The sequence below is a fragment of the Schistocerca serialis genome, chromosome 3 (assembly GCF_023864345.2).
Source record: "Schistocerca serialis cubense isolate TAMUIC-IGC-003099 chromosome 3, iqSchSeri2.2, whole genome shotgun sequence".
Taxonomy (NCBI): domain Eukaryota; kingdom Metazoa; phylum Arthropoda; class Insecta; order Orthoptera; family Acrididae; genus Schistocerca; species Schistocerca serialis.
In genome coordinates, this window is record NC_064640.1 from 171,949,225 (window position 1) to 171,968,169 (window position 18,945).

At 43.8% G+C, this 18,945-nt stretch overlaps 1 protein-coding gene across 1 annotated transcript in view; it reads right to left on the reverse strand.

Annotated features, from left to right (window-relative positions):
• LOC126470735 (uncharacterized) overlaps nt 1-18,945 on the reverse strand; it is an 803,331-nt gene that overhangs the window by 187,055 nt on the left and 597,331 nt on the right. The window contains exon 6 of the mRNA XM_050098738.1: nt 9,370-9,591. Within this exon, the coding sequence (XP_049954695.1) occupies nt 9,370-9,591 (222 nt within the window). The remainder of the gene's footprint in view (nt 1-9,369; nt 9,592-18,945) is intronic.

An 18,945-nucleotide genomic window follows, 5' to 3' on the forward strand; every position in this document is an offset into this window, starting at 1 on the left:
GGCGTGGTCGGCACTTGGATGGGTGACCATTCAGGCCGCCATGCGCTGTTGCCGTTTTTCGGGGTGCACTCAGCCTCGTGATGCCAATTGAGGATCTACTCGATCGAATAATAGCGGCTTCGGTCAAGAATACCATCATAACAACCGGGAGAGCGGTGTGCTGACCACACGCCCCTCCTATCCGCATCATCAACTGAGGATGTCACGGCGGTCGGATGGTTCCGAAGGGCCATATGTGGCCTGAAGACGGAGTGCTTTAACGATTTCCAAAACTGAATGCGCCATGTGTCTAACTGCCACTGCTATTTCACTTTCAAGGCCTGTTGATTCCCGTGGTGCGGCCACACTCAGTAACCTTTACAGATGAATCAGCTGTGCACAAATGACAGCTCCACCACTGCACTGTCCTGTTATATCTCGTGTACGTGATGCTACCGCCATCTGCATATGTGCATATCACTATCCCACCACTTTTGTCACCTCAATGTATTATTCTCAAGACACAGGAGTCCAATTGGGGAGTGCAGGTCTTCTCTGTTAGGACTATTTTTGTTGTTATGGTCTGCAATTGGAAGGGTGGTTTGGTACTGCCCTCTACGCTAATCACACATCTTATGAAAGTCTCTTAATCTTTCCATAATTACTGAAATCTACATTCATTGGAACCTGCTTGTTATAGTGCAGCCTCGGCATCCCTCTATGATTTGAACTCCACAATACCCTCCATTAGTAAAGTGAATTTTCTCATTGCACTAAGATGTGTCCTGTCCTACTAGTCAGGTTAGGCCATAAATTCCTTTTCTCCCTACATAAATTCAACGCCTGTTCATTACAAGGCATATTCGGAAAGCAAGGTCCGAATAGGCGTGAAATGGAACCACTGTGAAAATCCGATGTGTTGAGCAGTGTCTTTGGTGTGCCTGAGGATGGCTTCACGTCCCTCTTTTAAGTTCAGAGCGCAACGTGATCACGTAGACACGCAGAAATGCCTAAAGCAACAGTGTCTCCACCCAGTATCTGGATCTGGTGAGAGATTTAACCTGAATCATAACATACATGTCATGCGTATCTTTCTTCAAGACAATTTTCAACCGCATTTTGCAGGGGCAATGAAGACGCTCCTGCAGCGTTTTCGATGAGAATTATTTGATCATCCACAATACAGCCGTTAATTGGCTCCCTCCGTTGTTCATCTCTGCTCACATGAACCGCTGGCTGCGAAGACAACATTTTGGCACAAACAACGAAAGGCAAACCAGTGATTGGCGGAAAGGACAGGCGGCTGCTTTCTGTGACGAGAGTACTGGAAAGTTTGTACGAATGTCAAAGTCGGAGAGGCGACTATTTAGAGAGCTAGTTAGAAGGTGTGGCTAACTGTTGCGAATAAAAAAAAATGATTTTCACAGCAGTTTTCACTTCGCGACGATCGGGTCTTACTTTCCAAACAGCCCTCGTAACTATCCCATCTACTCATCAGATCTTCAGGATTTTCCTGGTACATCATATTTCAAAAGATTCTACTCTCCTTCTCCTGGAACTGTTGATCCTGTGCGATTAGCCTCCGTTATAGGCTACAATCCAGACCAAAACGACGAGAAAAGAGATCCTAATATTTACGTTTATATTCGTTTTTGACACCCAGACTATTGCGCAACCAGAGCCGGAATAACAATCGTTTTCAAACATCGACGGCAGGTAAGTTCAGGAGAACCAGTTTCTCTACTGGCGCTATCCATCTATGTTTATTTCTGCACAACTCTGGAGCACTTGGACATATTTCAGCCAAACTTGGTACATATACCTTGCTCGACAGTAAGAAACAGAAACACCCTGAAGACTTTGTCCGGTATCAGTGTTACTTCATACATATACACAAGTCGGCGGGTATGTAGTAGATTAGAATTGCAATTCTCTTTCACAGATAGACGGAACGAAGGAAGGCTAAAGTTTAACTTCCCGAACAACGGAGAACAACCTGTGAGTACGATTGGATGGAAAAGGAAGTCGGCGGCGCCATTTTCAAAGGAACTATCCCGGCATTTGCCCATAGCGATTTAGGGAAATCCCGGAAAACCCAAACCTGGATGGCCGGACGTGTATTCTAACCGTCGTTCTCCCCGATGTTCACATAGAAAGGCCATTAGAGTGTATTAACGTTGTTTTTGCCTAGTGTCGTTGTGTGTGTGGTCTTCAGTCCAGAGACTGGTTTGATGCAGCTCTCCATGCTACCCTATCCTGTGCAAGCTTCTTCATCTCCCAGCACCTACTGTAACCTACATCCTTCTGAATCTGTTTAGTGTATTCATCTCTTGGTCTCTCTCTACGATTTTTACCCTCCACGCAGCCCTCCAATACTAAATTGGTGATCCCTTGATGCCTCAGAATATGCCCTACCAAATGATCTCTTCTTCTAGTCAAGTTGTGCCACAAATTTCTCTTCTCTCCAATTCTATTCAATAACTCCTCATTAGTTATGTGATCTACCCATCTAATATTCAGCATTCTTCCGCATCACCGTATTTCGAAAGCTTCTATTCTCTTCTTGTCTAAACTATTTATCGTCCACGTTTCACTTCCATACATGGCTACACTCCATAAAAATACTTTCAGAAACGACTTCCTGACACTTAAATCTAATCTCGATGGTAACAAATTTCTCTTCTTCAGAAAGGCTTTCCTTGCCTTTCTACTTCGACCATCGTCAGTTATTTTGCTCCCCAAATAGCAAAACTCATTTACTACTTTAAGTGTCTCATTTCCTAATGTTCAACTTATATCCTCCTTTCAAGACACTGTCCATTCCGTTCAGCTGCTCTTCCAGGTCCTTTGCTGTCTCTGACAGAAGTACGTTGTCATCGGCGAACCTCAAAGTTTTTATTTCTTCTCTTTTGTTTCCTTTACTGCTTGCTCAATATACAGCTTGCATAACATCGGGAACAGGCTACAAACCTGTCTCACTCCCTTCCCAACCACTTACATGCCCCTCGACTCTTATAACTGCCATCTCGATTCTATACAAACTGTCAATAGCCTTTCACTCTCTGTATTTTACCCCTGCCATCTTCAGAATTTGAAAGAGAGTATTCTAGTCAACGTTGTCAAAAGCTTCCTCTGAGTCGACAAATGCTAGAAACGTAGGTTTGCCTTTCCTTAATCTTTTTTCTAAGATAAGTCGTAGGGTCAGTATTGCCTCACGTGTTCCAACATTTCTACGGAATCCAAACTGATCTTCCGCGAGGTCGGCTTCTACCAGTTTTTCCATTTGTCTGTAAAGAATTCGTGTTATTATTTTGCAGCCGTGGCTTATTAAACTGATAGTTCGGTAATTTTCACATCTGTCAACACGTGCTTTCTTTGGGATTGGAATTATTATATACTTCTTGAAGTCTCAGAGTATTTCTCCTGTCTCATACATCTTGCTCACTAGATGGTAGAGTATTGTTAGGCCTAGCTCTCCCAAGGCTGTCAATAGTTCTAATGGAATGTTGTCTTCTCCCGGGCCCTTGTTTCAACTTAGGTCTTTCAGTGCTCTGTCAAACTCTTCACGCAGTATCATATCTCCTATTTCATTTTCATCTACATTCTCTTTCATTTCTATAATATTGTCCTCAAGAACATCGCCCTTGTATAGACCCTCTTTATACTCCTTCCACCTTTCTGCTTTCCCTTATTTGCTTAGAACTGGGTTCCCATCTGAGCTCTTGATATTCGTGCAAGTGGTTCTCTTTTCTCCAAAGGTCTCTTCAATTTTCCTGTAGGCAGTATCTACTTCCTGGAAATGGAAAAAAGAACACATTGACACCGGTGTGTCAGACCTACCATACTTGCTCCGGACACTGCGAGAGGGATGTACAAGCAATGATCACACGCACGGCACAGCGGACACACCAGGAACCGCGGTGTTGGCCGTCGAATGGCGCTAGCTGCGCAGCATTTGTGCACCGCCGCCGTCAGTGTCAGCCAGTTTGCCGTGGCATACGGAGCTCCATCGCAGTCTTTAACACTGGTAGCATGCCGCGACAGCGTGGACGTGAACCGTATGTGCAGTTGACGGACTTTGAGCGAGGGCGTATAGTGGGCGTGCGGGAGGCCGGGTGGACGTACCGCCGAATTGCTCAACACGTGGGGCGTGAGGTCTCCACAGTACATCGATGTTGTCGCCAGTGGTCGGCGGAAGGTGCACGTGCCCGTCGACCTGGGACCGGACCGCAGCGACGCACGGATGCACGCCAAGACCGTAGGATCCTACGCAGTGCCGTAGGGGACCGCACCGCCACTCCCCAGCAAATTAGGGACACTGTTGCTCCTGGGGTATCGGCGAGGACCATTCGCAACCGTCTCCATGAAGCTGGGCTACGGTCCCGCACACCGTTAGGCCGTCTTCCGCTCACGCCCCAACATCGTGCAGCCCGCCTCCAGTGGTGTCGCGACAGGCGTGAATGGAGGGACGAATGGAGACGTGTCGTCTTCAGCGATGAGAGTCGCTTCTGCCTTGGTGCCAATGATGGTCGTATGCGTGTTTGGCGCCGTGCAGGTGAGCGCCACAATCAGGACTGCATACGACCGAGGCACACAGGGCCAACACCCGGCATCATGGTGTGGGGAGCGATCTCCTACACTGGCCGTACACCACTGGTGATCGTCGAGGGGATACTGAATAGTGCACGGTACATCCAAACCGTCATCGAACCCATCGTTCTACCATTCCTAGACCGGCAAGGGAAGTTGCTGTTCCAACAGGACAATGCACGTCCGCATGTATCCCGTGCCACCCAACGTGCTCTAGAAGGTGTAAGTCAATTACCCTGGCCAGCAAGATCTCCGGATCTGTCCCCCATTGAGCATGTTTGGGACTGGATGAAGCGTCGTCTACGCGGTCTGCACGTCCAGCACGAACGCTGGTCCAACTGAGGCGCCAGGTGGAAATGGCATGGCAAGCCGTTCCACAGGACTACATCCAACATCTCTACGATCGTCTCCATGGGAGAATAGCAGCCTGCATTGCTGCGAAAGGTGGATATACACTGTACTAGTGCCGACATTGTGCATGCTCTGTTGCCTGTGTCTATGCGCCTGTGGTTCTGTCAGTGTGATCATGTGATGTATCTGACCCCAGGAATGTGACAATAAAGTTTCCCCTTCCTGGGACAATGAATTCACGGTGTTCTTATTTCAATTTCCAGGAGTGTATTTTACCCCTGGTGATATGCGCCTCTAAATCCTTATATTTGTCCTCTAGCAATGCCTGGTTAGCCATTTTGCACTTCCTGTCGATCTCATTTTTGAGACGTTTGTATTCCTTTTTGCCTGGTCATTTAAGTCATTTTTATATTTTCTCCTTTCATCAATTAAATTCAGTATATTTTCTGTTACCCAAGGATTTCCACTAGCCCTCGTCTTTTTACCTACTTTATCCTCTGCTGCCTTCACTATTTCATCCCTCAAAGCTACCCATTCTTCTTCTGTTGTATTTCTTTCCGCCACTCCTGTCAATCGTTCCCTAATGCTCTCCCTGAAGCTCTCTACAACGTCTGGTTCTTTCAGTTTACCCAGGTCCCATCTCCTCAAATTCCCACCTTTTTGCAGTGTCTTCAGTTTTAGTCTACAGTTCATAACCAATAGATTGTGGTCAGAGTCCACATCTGCCCCTGGGAAAGTCTTACAATTTAAAACCTGGTTCCTGAATCTTTGTCTTACCATTATATAATCTATCTGAGACCTTCCAGTATCTCCAGGCTTCTTCCATGTACAAAACCTTCTTTTATGATTCTTGAACCAAGTTTTATGTCGTTACCACGCCTAATAGGGTATATGAGGTGCGTGAAGAATGTCATATGTTGTGGAATCACTGTGAATGACGTGGAGATGCCGCGTACTCGTATGATAGTACGTATGATGTCAAGAGCCTGAAACAGGCATCATTGTAAGCCTCCATCTGGTCGATAGTCGAATCGTGTAATATTCAGATTTGTTGGGCATTCGGATGTGTCAGCGGTCCGAAGCTGGACTGCATGTGGACGTGCGGGCAGGCATACTCGGCGTGAAGATTCCGGTCGACCACGTCTTACAACCACAAGGGTGGATCACCGTATTGTGCATCGAGCACATAGTAAATCCTCCGCATCAGCGCCCGCCGAGTTTTGTCTTTTTTAAACTGACTCGTTCCACATCTTTTCGATAAAAACTCGTTTAACTGATCAATGGAACATGTAACTAACTAACTAATCAACTAAGTAACTAACTGAGGAAATCAGAAACGAAGGGAAGTAAATCGTTAGTCATTTGGGGCTATAGAAGAATACTAAATGTTAGGTGGACTGTTAAAATAAGAAATGAGGATTTTCTTCACATAATCGGTCAGGAAATGATACGTGGGAAACGAAGAAAATAATAAACGATAGAATAGTAGGACATCGGGTCTCGTAAATTGACATACGGGAGAGCGGCGTGTTGACCTCATGCCCCTCCATATCCGCATCCAGTGACGCCTGTGGGCTGAGGATGACACGGCGGCCGATCGGTACCGTTGGGTCTTCCAAGGCCTGTTCGGACGTAGTTTAGTTTAGTAGAATAATAGGACAGGCGTTAAGACATTAGTAAGTAACTTCTCCGGTACTACAAGGAGCTGCAGACCGTCGAAACTGAAGGGGAAGACAAGTCTGTATATGCCGAACAAATGACTGACGGCGTTGGGTGAAAATGAAGAAAAAATTGTAAATAGTGGCTACGATGCTGTGTTAGTATACTAAGGTATACTGCAGTCTGTCTGCGAAAGAAACTGTGTACAAAACATTTGTACTGCTCGTACTTGAGCACTGCTTAAATGTATGGAACTCGTGACAGGTGTAACTGGGTACATCGGGCATGTACAAGGAATGGGCTGCGAATGGTCGTAAGTTTGTTTGGCTGGCGAGATGGTGTAAAAGGAATGCTGGAAACACTTAAATGGCAGTATTCGCAGGAAACACCTGTACATTTGACAAAAACTGTCTAGAACACTTCAAGAAGAGTTCTTCAGTGCAGAAGCTGCGATTATCCTTCGGTCCTTTTCGCAAATGACCGCTAGAGATATGTTAGGCAAATAGCAGCTCACACAGAATTCAAAGTGCCCCGTGCTGCACACTTCAGAGGCACATATGTAAATATAACTAATGAATATGTTGGAAGAAAACTTAGGCATTGAGTAGTACACTAACTGGTCAGTTTCAGCGCAGACTCTTATAACAGAAGTGCAGCCAATAGCTGTAGCGTTCCTCCCAGCAACTGGCAGACCCAAGTTTGGAGAGAACAACAATTCTATTTAGCTTTGACAAAGGATCAAGCCAGTTCCAAGTGTTCCGCAAAATACAAGCTACACAAATACAACTGAACGAAACATGTCTAGTTTTGGTGCTTACACTGAAAGATATTTCATGAAGGTCAAGTAAGTTATGTACATCATATTTTTAGGAAAAAATATAAGTTATTTGGAAGAATTGTAAGTTTTACTTCAAAATTTTTTATATATTACTAGGCAGTTCTACCTGAGGCTGCTATCAATTGTAGCCATACTATTAAACGTCAAGAAATAAATTTTCAATAATTGTAGTACATTCACACAAATTTTCAGTCGGTGCAGGTTCGTTTCATTTCTACTAAAGTTTCCACCACTTGATGTTTTCTTTGTTTACGCATCTACAAAAAAATGGCTCTGAGCACTATGGGACTTAACATCTGTGGTCATTAGTCCCCTAGAACTTAGAACTACTTAAACCTAACTAACCTAAGGACATCACACACATCCATGGCCGAGGCAGGATTCGAACCTGCGACCGTAGCAGTCGCGGGGTTTCGGACTGAGCGCCTAGAACCGCTAGACCACCGCGGCCGGCAGACTGTAGCACCTAGAACCGCTTGGCCACCCCGGCCTGCTACGCATCTACAGACTGTTTGACTGTCACAGGTACAAACAAAAGGGGCAAGCAGAGGAGAATGAATCGCACACATAATCCGAATAAACACAGGTCCAGAAACCAACCGCAGTCATCTCAATGTTGCAATACTGTTAATGCATACGGCTGCATTTATTTCTAAACACTGCAAACACAGTGATAAACTGTACTCGTATGATTTTGTCATTCCGGATACTAAAGTACTGACAAACAGCGTTTCACCAACAAGTGCATCGATTCTGACTCACCTACACAGAGACTTCCAAGTCCCCCGACTTCAACCCCTGGGATTTTTTGGGTGGGCGTATTTAAACGATTTGTTGTATTCCAGCTGTGTTGATACTGTCGATGAACTCCAGGAACTCATTTTGGATGGTTGTGAATGCATTCAGTACACACCTGCGCTTTTTGAACTTGTACGATAATCGCTGAGGTGACGCACTGACGCCTGCCTTCACGTGAAAGGTGGCCACGTTGATAACTTGCAGTAATTTTTGTCCTTAAGCGTATATCAGCAGTTTGGATCCTCGGGGACTCTGTTATTAGGTGTTCATGTGCTCAGTCCTAAAACTTCATATCGGGGAAACCATTGCTTTCCGGACCTGTGTTTATTAGTGTTATTTGGTTCTTTCATTGTCCTCTACTCACCTCTTTTGTTCGTACCTATAATAGCAAACAGCCGGTATACAAGAAAGCTAAAAGTTAGTAACCAAACTTATCCACAAAGTGAGGTAAGAATGGATACTAAGTAAATATTTCGAACGTTATGTTAGCAGAAATTTTTAGCTGGTAGTGGCCATGCAACCTGCTTCATTTTTAGTAACAAAACGAACAACCTGCTAGGTAATGTGAGGAACACTTCATCAAGTTATGAGCAGTGTGAATATATATCGGATGCAGGGATTGGAAATTGCAGCCTCTCACCCGGTCTTCTCCATTTTCGGTGGGGAGACTCCACGTCAGGTTCACAAAGTCTCAGCCGAAATCGAGCATGACCTCCTTCCTAGAGTCATATGGCCTGTTTATTTGTGTAGCGGATAGCAGAGCTCTTTGAAATATGGAGGGTGTATTTGGCTCACAGTTGTAATGCTTGTATCAAAGCTGCTGGTCTCCTTTTTGTGCAGCTAAAATTTTACGTTATAAGTCGTTACAAACATGTACATTAAAAATTATATTACTTTCGTTCATGGAGTATAACCACAGTAAATAAAGTGGGGTCTTGTCCTTCCAGTGTTAGTAACGCAAGAGAAAACACTGATTGGTCTTGTTGTGGAAAATAAAGACGAGTGTATCAGAGCGATCTTAACAAACGTTCTCCCACAGTGCTGGCGCGCCAGAAGCACCTTTGATGCTGATTCATCTATAATTACTCGTCACTTTGACCTGTCCAGCAACAGGTGGTAAGCGTAGAATCCGCTGGCTTATGGCTATAGCTTACCTCTGTAAGCGAAGACTTCGACTTCGCAGAGAACCGTCTGTGTGTACTCGTTGCTATTGTCTTGGATGTACAGGAATTTTCCACTGAGGCCATCCTTGCCGTCACACGGGAGCACCATGCGAGATTTGTAGAACAGCCCTTTGAATTCCAAGCACTTCGAGTACAGCGCCATTAAAGCCTCTGTTACCATGGCAATATATATTGTGAGCTGCTGGAAGGGTTCTGTAAGAAAGAGGAAAGGCATACAGTTAGATAAAAAGTTCACATATCTAGTGGTATCATACTGACAAGGCCTTAGGAAAGTGTTCTAGAGGACATACGTACGTGATAGAGGGAAGCCAAAAAGGATATCGGGGGCAGATAACGCTACCAAAATCAACTGGACGCTATACGCTTCTTCGAGACTGGTCAAACACGCCAGCAAGAAGTATACTTGACACGTCACCAACGGTGCCAACGTAAGGGGTCAACGGAATAATAGGAAACGTTCCAACGCACGTAATGTATGAATGTAAGGTGAGATTTACATAGATAATAAACTATTAAGGCGATCACATGCCGAGGGAAGGGTCCAAGGGAATTGCGACGGTACCTAACGATTACTGTAGGGGAAGTTGCTCTTCCAAACAGCATCTCATACGAGCAAAACAGTTGCGTCTTTACCTGTGGTTACTACTTTAGGTACGTCGGCTATGCACGGCAGTGTTTAAAAAGAGTATCTCAATGTAGTCACGTCTGCTTTTATGCCCCGGAGCTAATTCGCTGAAAATAATGCTCTATAGCTATGATCCTGCAGTTAAAAAGTCAAAGCACTGGCTAGAATTGCGAGTTAATAAAGTATACAGAAATACAAAATTAAAGTTAAATGAATAATGTAACACAAAGGATTGTATTCTAACGTCTGTAATTGATGCAGACGACAGAGAACATTGTTGAATAATGTTTATTCAAGAAAGGACTTCTCAAATAAATGGGATGTGCTCATACGGTACTCAGTTAATATACAGACAGCAAATGCCCTTATCAAATGCCCTTAAGTTACGTTGAAAACGTTACTAAAATCTTAGCAAAATCCGGAAACTTCATAGTAATATGGTATGCGAAAACTAAGTCCATCTCGTAATAACAATACGCGAACTATTCCCCAGTTTAAAACAGTTAAGAGTTGAAGATAATGATTCGCAGCTTGACACATGCGATAGAAAGAATAGTAACACATACCCTGTCTATCCTCCATTCCGTAATACAATACCCTACTCTGGGTAACATTCATACCTCTCGTAATATAGAGTCCCTTCAGAAGTTACAGTATTGTAGCGGCCGTTCACCTCCCATGAGTGAATGACGCACGCTACAATAGGTAGGTCTGCCTTCTTCCTGCATTTGACGTAAAGTGCCAGAATCGCTCCCTTGACATTCTCGCTCCAAAAGTACCAGTCTCGAATTGACTCCCGTCGTGTTACGCTACTGTCTGCTTTCCAGTTGGTTGAAGGCCATCCCCACCAAAAATACATCGTTATTAAGCTCTACAGAAATGATGTGACTCCACATGACCACTTCCCAGACTAAAGTAATGTATTACAACAATGTTTCATGAAGAAATATTATAAATAGTCGGTCACACTCAGATCATTCATAGTAACTGCAAATAAAAGAATATACCTCAATTAATATGCTAGTGTTCTTGCGCTAGCGCGCGCACGTTAAATGACAACAAACTGTAGCTAAACTTTGTTAAAACAACTATTTATGCATTATTGACAGAAGTGTTTTTTGGTTCTCTTTTTAATTATGCTATCCGCTAACACATGTGTCTCACTATTTTTAATTAGCATAGTTTTTTAATAGTACTGGCAGTCAATATTTAAGGTTACTGGCCAAATAATAAACTGTACATTAAATAAAAACACAAGTATGACGAAATATGAGTTGTTGACGCAGTGTTCATATGCTCTGTAAATGTGAAGAATACGAAGTTCTGACAAACATCTGCGTAATAAAAAGATATAAAAGACTTTATAAACAAATCATTAACATAGATACAGATACGAAGCTTTCAAATCTGGTAGCTATAGTGCAATGCTATCCTCTGAGATGCCGCATGCTGAAATCGCACGAAGTCTTTAAAAGTTATTTATGCACAGGTTCATCCTGAAATTTTTGATTTGCTGTGCAATGTTAGCTTCTGTAGTTTTAAAGATATTGAAATATTGTAGTGTCATTGGATGTACCTCATTTATCTCAAATCGCCAATGTGTTCAGATTTGCATTAATATTTCATTGTAAATTATTATAGACTGTCAAAGAGCCTACAGCGACCACAGGGGCCGCTCGGCCGCGATGCCCTCTCGGCCTTGGGGACGCATAGCTTTCAGCAGCACGACAATTTCACCTGACCTCGTACCGATACTGGGCGACCGATTAGCTCGCCTAAGTACGCGTGCACTGTCAGCTACTGTGAAATGTCAAAGAGCTGTAACTTAGCCATGTTTAAGACTGTCTGACACTCCACCATTTCTTGGAGCACCTCCTGTACAGAGGCTATGTGAGTAACAGCAGTCCAAATTCCTAGCCTTGGGATTTTCCCCGTTTCCGGCCACGCGCTCCTTCTGTGTCTCCCTCGTTCGCCTGGAGCGGTCGCGTGACCTCCTCGTCCCGACGGTTCGTGCTCAGCCAAACACGCAAATTCATCTCTCATCAGTACCAGTCCTAGGTGGACGAACAACTCGCTTACATACTCGTAACATTACACACATCCACGTAATGTGGCACATTAGTTCGCTAATTTGGCACATTCATTTGCACCAAATTTAACGTACACTACTGGCCATTAAAATTGCTACACCAAGAAGAAATGCAGATGATAAACGGGTATTCATTGGACAAATATACTAGAACTGACATGTGATTACATTTTCACCCAATTTGGGAGCATAGATCCTGAGAAACCAGTACCCAGAACAATCACCTCTCGCCGTAATAACGACCTTGATACGCTTCGGCATTGAGTCGAACTTGGATGGCGTGTACAGGTTCAGCTGCCCATGCAGATTCAACACGATACCACATAAAGAGTAGTAACTGGCGTGTTGTGACGAGCCAGTTGTCCGGCCACCATTGACCAGACATTTTCAATTGGCGAGAGATCTGGAGAATGTGCTCGCCAGGCCAGCAGCCGAACATTTTCTGTATCCAGAAAGGACCGTACAGGATCTGCAACATGCGATCGTGGATTATCCTGCTGAAATGTAGGGTTTCGCAGGGATCGAATAAAGGGTAGAACACGGGTCGTAACACATCTGGAATGCAATGTCCACTATTCAAAGTGCCGTCAATGCGAACAAGAGTTGACCGAGACGTGTAACGAATGGCACCTCATACCATCACGCCTGGTGATACACCAGTATGGTGATGACGAATACACCCTTCCAATGTGCGTTCACAGCGATGACACCAAACACGGATGCGACCATCATGATGCTGTAAACAGAACCAGGATTCATCCGAAAAAATGACGTTTTGCCATTCGTGCTCCCAGGTTCGTCGTTGAGTACACCATCGCAGGCGCTCCTGTCTGTGATGCAGCATCAACGGTAACAGCAGCCATGATCTCTGAGCTTATTGTCCACGCTGCTGCAAACTTCGTCGAACTGTTCGTGCAGATGGTTGTTTCAGGGATCGAGTCGTGGCTGCACGAGCCGTTACAGCCATGCGGATAAGATGCCTGTCATCTCGACTGCTAGTGATACGAGGCCGTTGGGATCCAGCACGGCGTTCCGTATTATCCTCCTGAACCCACCGATTCCATATTCTGCTAACACTCATTGGATCTCGACCAACGTGAACAGCAATGTCGCGATAAGATAAACCGCAATTGCGATAAGCTACAGTCCGACCTTTATCAAAGTCGGAAACGTCATGGTACGCATTTCTCCTCCTTACACGAGGCATCACAACGTTTCACCAGGCAACGCCGGTCAACTGCTGTTTGTGTATGAGAAATCGGTTGGAAACTTTCCTCATGTCAGCACGTTGTAGGTGTCACCACCGGCGCCAACCTTGTGTGAATTCTCTGTACAGCTAATCATCTCCAGATCACAGCATCTTCTTCCTGTCGGTTAAATTTCTCGTCTGTAGCACGTCATCTTCGTGGTGTAGCAATTTTAATGGCTAGTAGTGTATTTACATAAAATAGTAGAGAAATACCGCAATAAATGGAACATCATACTTGCGTGTCAGAATAATAGTGTAAGTATGTTTGTGAAGGTGTATGAAACAGCGTGTAGCTGCGGATATGTCATATTATCACCTTAATTTTCCTGAATGAAACAAAAATTATGAAATTACGGCATGTTAATTAAAATAAACACGTAAATTTAAATAAACTCTCGAGTCAGCTCCTTCTTCTCAAAAGATTCTTAGCGCTTTTGCCCTCATTTGATAGCACCTTCTGCTTTGACCACTACTTTACTTTCACAGACAGAGCACATAATCGGTGTGATGGAATCGAAGTTTAGATTGTTCTCGGTCCAGTTGCCTGCAGAAATTCATCCTCCCTTTGGCCACATACTGCACTGAAACGGGCGTCAATCCCCAGTCACCGTCAGTGCTGAAGGACGATAGCTGTCGAAATACGATAGTGACACCACTGTCGTATTTCGACAGCTAGCGTCCTTCAGCACCAATAATCATACGACTTCTCGAATCCCCATAGATCAGATACGTCCTCCTCTGTGGAATCGATACATTCACAAACAAGACAGCAAGCAAAAATTCATTTATCGCATAGGAAAAACACTTGATTCCGCTTGAAACTTCAAACTCTCTGTCAATGTCCCCTCTACAAAACAATTCTTTTATGCTATGAAATTTGTTCGACACCAGAAACCAACTAATTCTATCCTTGCTGTACAATTTTACCGCATCTAATAAGAAAATTTAAAACTAATACTACGCTGTGCAGAAACCGTCCCTTCAACTCTCATTTCAACTTAGTAGATTACTGCATCATAAAGTCAGCAAATGTTCACTCATGTTTGCACTAAAATACCACTAGCCCCAGAATTTTAAATCCATAAATCTGTTCCAAAATCGCTTCAAAATAACATATATTATAGGATTATCCAAAGAACTATATTCCCAAAACTATGCTTATACTTTTTACGTAGCTACAGGTTCTACTCCCACAAGCAATTAAATTTTTAATGAGGTCTGCTAACCTCCACTAACCAAATTTTTTGCGAACAATAATTTAAAATAAACCAATCACATTACATCAAAATTCCATGCAAAATACTACAAGTAAAATATCTACATCTATATAGATACTCCACAAGCCGCTATACGGTTTGTGGCGGGGTGTAGCCTGTACCACTACTTCTCATTTCTTTTCCTGTTCCACTTGCAAATAGAGCGAGGGACAAACGACTGCCTATATGCCTCCGTATCAGCCGTAATCTCTCGTATCTTATATTCGTGGTCCTTATGCGCAATGTATGTTGCGGCAATACAATCGTACGACAGTCAGCTTCAAATGCCGGTTCTTTAAATTTTATCAATAGTGTTTCTCGAAAAGAATGTCGAATTCCGTCCAGGAATTCCCATTTGAGTTCCCGAAGTATTTCCGTAACACGTGTTGTTCGAACCTAAAAGTAACAAATCTAGCAGCCCGCCTCTGGATTGGTTCCTTCAATCTTACCTGGTAGGGATCCCAGACACTCGAATAGTGGTCAAGAATAGGTCGCACCAGCGTCCTATATGAGTTCCCTCCTCACAATTTCCTAAAATTCTCCCAATAAACTGAAGTCGACCATTCATCTTCCCTACCACAGTTCTCACGTGCTCGTTCCACCTCATACGGCTTTGCAATGCTACGCCCAGGTATGTAAACGATTTAGCTGTGTCAAGCAGGATGCTGGTAATACTGTATACGAACATTACAGGTTTGTTATACTTACTCATCCTCATTAACTTACATTAGGGCTAACTGCCCTTCATCACACCAACTGGAAATTTTATGTAAGTCGTCTTCTATCTTCCTACAGTCACTCCACTTCGACACCTTGCCATACACAACAGCATCATCAGCAAACAACCGCAGACTGCTGCCCACCGTGTCATCAGTTACATATACAGAGACCAACAGTGGTCCTATCACACTTCCATGGGGCACTCCTACTATACCCTTGTCTCTGGAGAACACTTGCCGTCGATGACAACATACTGGGTTCTATTATTTAAGGAGTCTTCGAGCCACTCACATGTCTGCGAACTTATTCCATATGCTCGTACCTTCGTTAACAGCCTGCAATGGGGCACCGAGTCAAATGCTGTCTGGAAATCTAGAAATATGGAATCTACCTGTTGCCCTTAGTTCATAATTCTCAGTATATCACGTGAGAAAAGGGCAAGCTGAGTCTCGCACGAGCGATGCTTTCTAAAACTATGCTGATTCGTGAACGTAAGCATCTCAGTCTCAAGAAACTTTATTATATTCGAACTGAGAATATGTTCAAGTATTCTGCAACAAACAGAAGTTCTCTAACTTCTGTTGCTAACTTGTTCTGCAATATCGCACGTCCGTTCTTTTATCCATCTTATATACTGGAGTCATGTGCGCTTTTTTCGAGTCACTTGGGACTATTTCTGGGCTAGAGATTCACGATAAATGCAAGCTAGGTTAGGGGCCAATGCCGTAGAGTACGTTTTGTAAAATCGAACCTGGATTCCATCCTGACATGGTGATATATTTGCTTTCAAATCTTTCAGTTGTTTCTCTACACCAGGTATGTTTATTACTACGTCGTCAATACGGGGGTCTGCCAAATGGTCAAATTATCCCTTGAAACTTCCTCCTAAATATTATGTACAATATGTACAGTACCATTCATATTTTTCTCCTTCATAAATAATGAAACTTAATTAAGTTTTGTCGACCTCCTCGCGCCAACATTTGTGCGGCCAGTATTTACTCACTCCTTGCACTAGATTTTGCCTTCATATTTTATCACTTACATCTTAAATTTATCAATTACTCCTGATACAAAAAAGAAATATTCCACTAAAATTCTTAAAACATAACATGAAAATACACATATCTACACACTTATATTAATACAAATGGCCTTCTTCTTTTACAAGGTATAACTCTGTCACTGTTGCTTCTTATAACATTTATTTCGCCAGTGTGAGTATCTTCTGAATTTCACTTTTTTCGCTTTTTCACCAGCTCAAATTCGAGCCCCCTTTCCTTGTTCATCAACGGACTCTTACGTTCACATACAAAATTTGTGACTACCACTGGGACGCCGCTTTTAGATTCTGGAAACGCCTACCTTCTTTCTTCATCAACATCCTTCATTTCACGTTGAGGTTGCTCATCTTTCATTTCATCCAGTGTTTAACACTCCCCCCTCAAAAGGTTATTTTTAACGACCCCTCCCTCTCTTCCATATTTATGGTACACAATATAATTTCAGAACAATCCTCAATCTCATTATGCGCTCCTGGAAACTCCCGATCTACCTCCTACTCATTCGTAGTATTTAAATCACTTTTAAAACCTGTCGTTTCATCATCCTCGTAAGCATCAAATATACCGATCGGTTCCTCAGAAGTAAAAGGTATCAGGAGGTGTAATATTTCACAAGTAACAGTAAAACTTCATACTTAGTCTATCTTACACAAAAGTCAGTTATTTCTGCTGAATCAATACAAACTTAATTACAGTTAACTCTATTAACATTCTCCGATATTTCATAACATTCATTATTTAAAACATCCGTTACATCTGTCAATACATTATAGAAACCACCACCAATAACTTTACCAACCCCCTCCGATACACCATTCACTTTGCTGTTACTGCACTGCACCACAACAGAAATCACAGCACACTCGAATTCCGCCAAATTCGGAGCTACTTCTGTCTTCGTAACATTTTCTCTCCTCTCAGATTCCTCAGACACTTTTCGTTCTGATCACACTTCTGACACTACTTTCACATTCTTCGTTCCATATTCACTCATAATTCGTGCTTTCATCACGAGCCATTGCGACATTTCTATCAACAGAAATGAATGCACAAACTCATTCCTCCGAGATACCTAAACCAGTGGCCTCAACTTCCGCAGCATCAGCCTCTGAAACTGTGGTGTCACCGCCAGACACCACACTTGCTAGGTGGTAGTTTTAAATCGGCCGCGGTCCATTAGTACATGTCGGACCCGCGTGTCGCCACTGTGTGATCGCAGACCGAGCGCCACCACAAGGCAGGTCTCGAGATACGGAATAGCACTCGCCCCAGTTGTACGGACGACTTTGCTAGCGACTACACTGATGAAGCCTCGCTCATTTGCAGAGCCAATAGTTAGAATAGCCTTCAGCTAAGTCAATGGCTACGACCTAGCAAGGCGCCATTAGTAACATTGCATGTATCTAAAGAGTCTCACTTGTATAGCCACAATCTCCAGATGTACCAAAAGGATGGATTAAACTTAAGTATTCCAGAAGCTATGTACTTTTCTTTATAGCATTCATTACGTATACTGTTTCAGACCTCACGCCATCCTCCTTTAACTTAGCGCGTGCCCTTCGGCTTCCTCTCATTGTGTCTAGGCTGTCTTGTCTAGACACAAAAATTTTTGGCGACGAGTCTACAAAGGGTCTTGTTCTTTCTAATTGCTTACATTTCCTTGTGTCATGGCTTCGCCAGATGTACTGCCCGAATTTTATCACTTGCAGAATCAGCAGACGCAGGCGTTATTGGATGCCCTTGGACAGCTCGTCCAGGGTCAACGTGCACTGCAAAACGATGCGGCCGCCGCCGCTTCATCGCTACCGCAGCCACGACATGCAGTTGCACCCACGTTCCGGCATTTTGACCCAGCTCAGGAAACATGGACAGAGTGGTCTCGCCAGTTTGGATTTCATCTCGCCGCCTACAGAATTCAAGGTAACGAGCGGCAGCCTCATTTATTGGCGTGTGGAGGGGTGCAAACGTACTGTGTGATAGTGAAATTATTTCCCCGACGCGACGTAGCAACTCTGTCCTACGAAGAAATTTTGTCTGCTTTAGATGCCTATTTCAAGGAAACAGTTAATGTAGTTGTAAAAAGGTATATGTTCTTTCGTACAAAACGTACGGCCGGTCAGACTAATAGGGAGTGGGTTGCAACATTGCAAGGCCTTACAAGGGCTTGTGCTTTTGAGTGTGAATGTGGACTCCCTTATTCAGATACTATGGTATGTGATGCAATAGCACAGAACGTTTCTGATGTTCGCCTACGGGAACAGATTTTGAAACTCGTCAATCCCTCCCTTCAACAAGTGATAGACATATTGGATAGACAAGACACGCTTGACTTTGCTCAGGAATCATTTGCAACTTCGCCAGCCGTGTGTCAAGTTAACTGGCCCGCCGGGCGCGCTGCACGGCCCGGTAAACTGCCCTCGCACACGTCCGTGCAGCTGCCGCCACGCTCTAAACCAGGTGTGCCGCGACACCATACAACTGCAGTGAAATCATGCCCGCGGTGTGCTACTAGACATTCGCGTGAAAATTGCCCGTCACGCCAA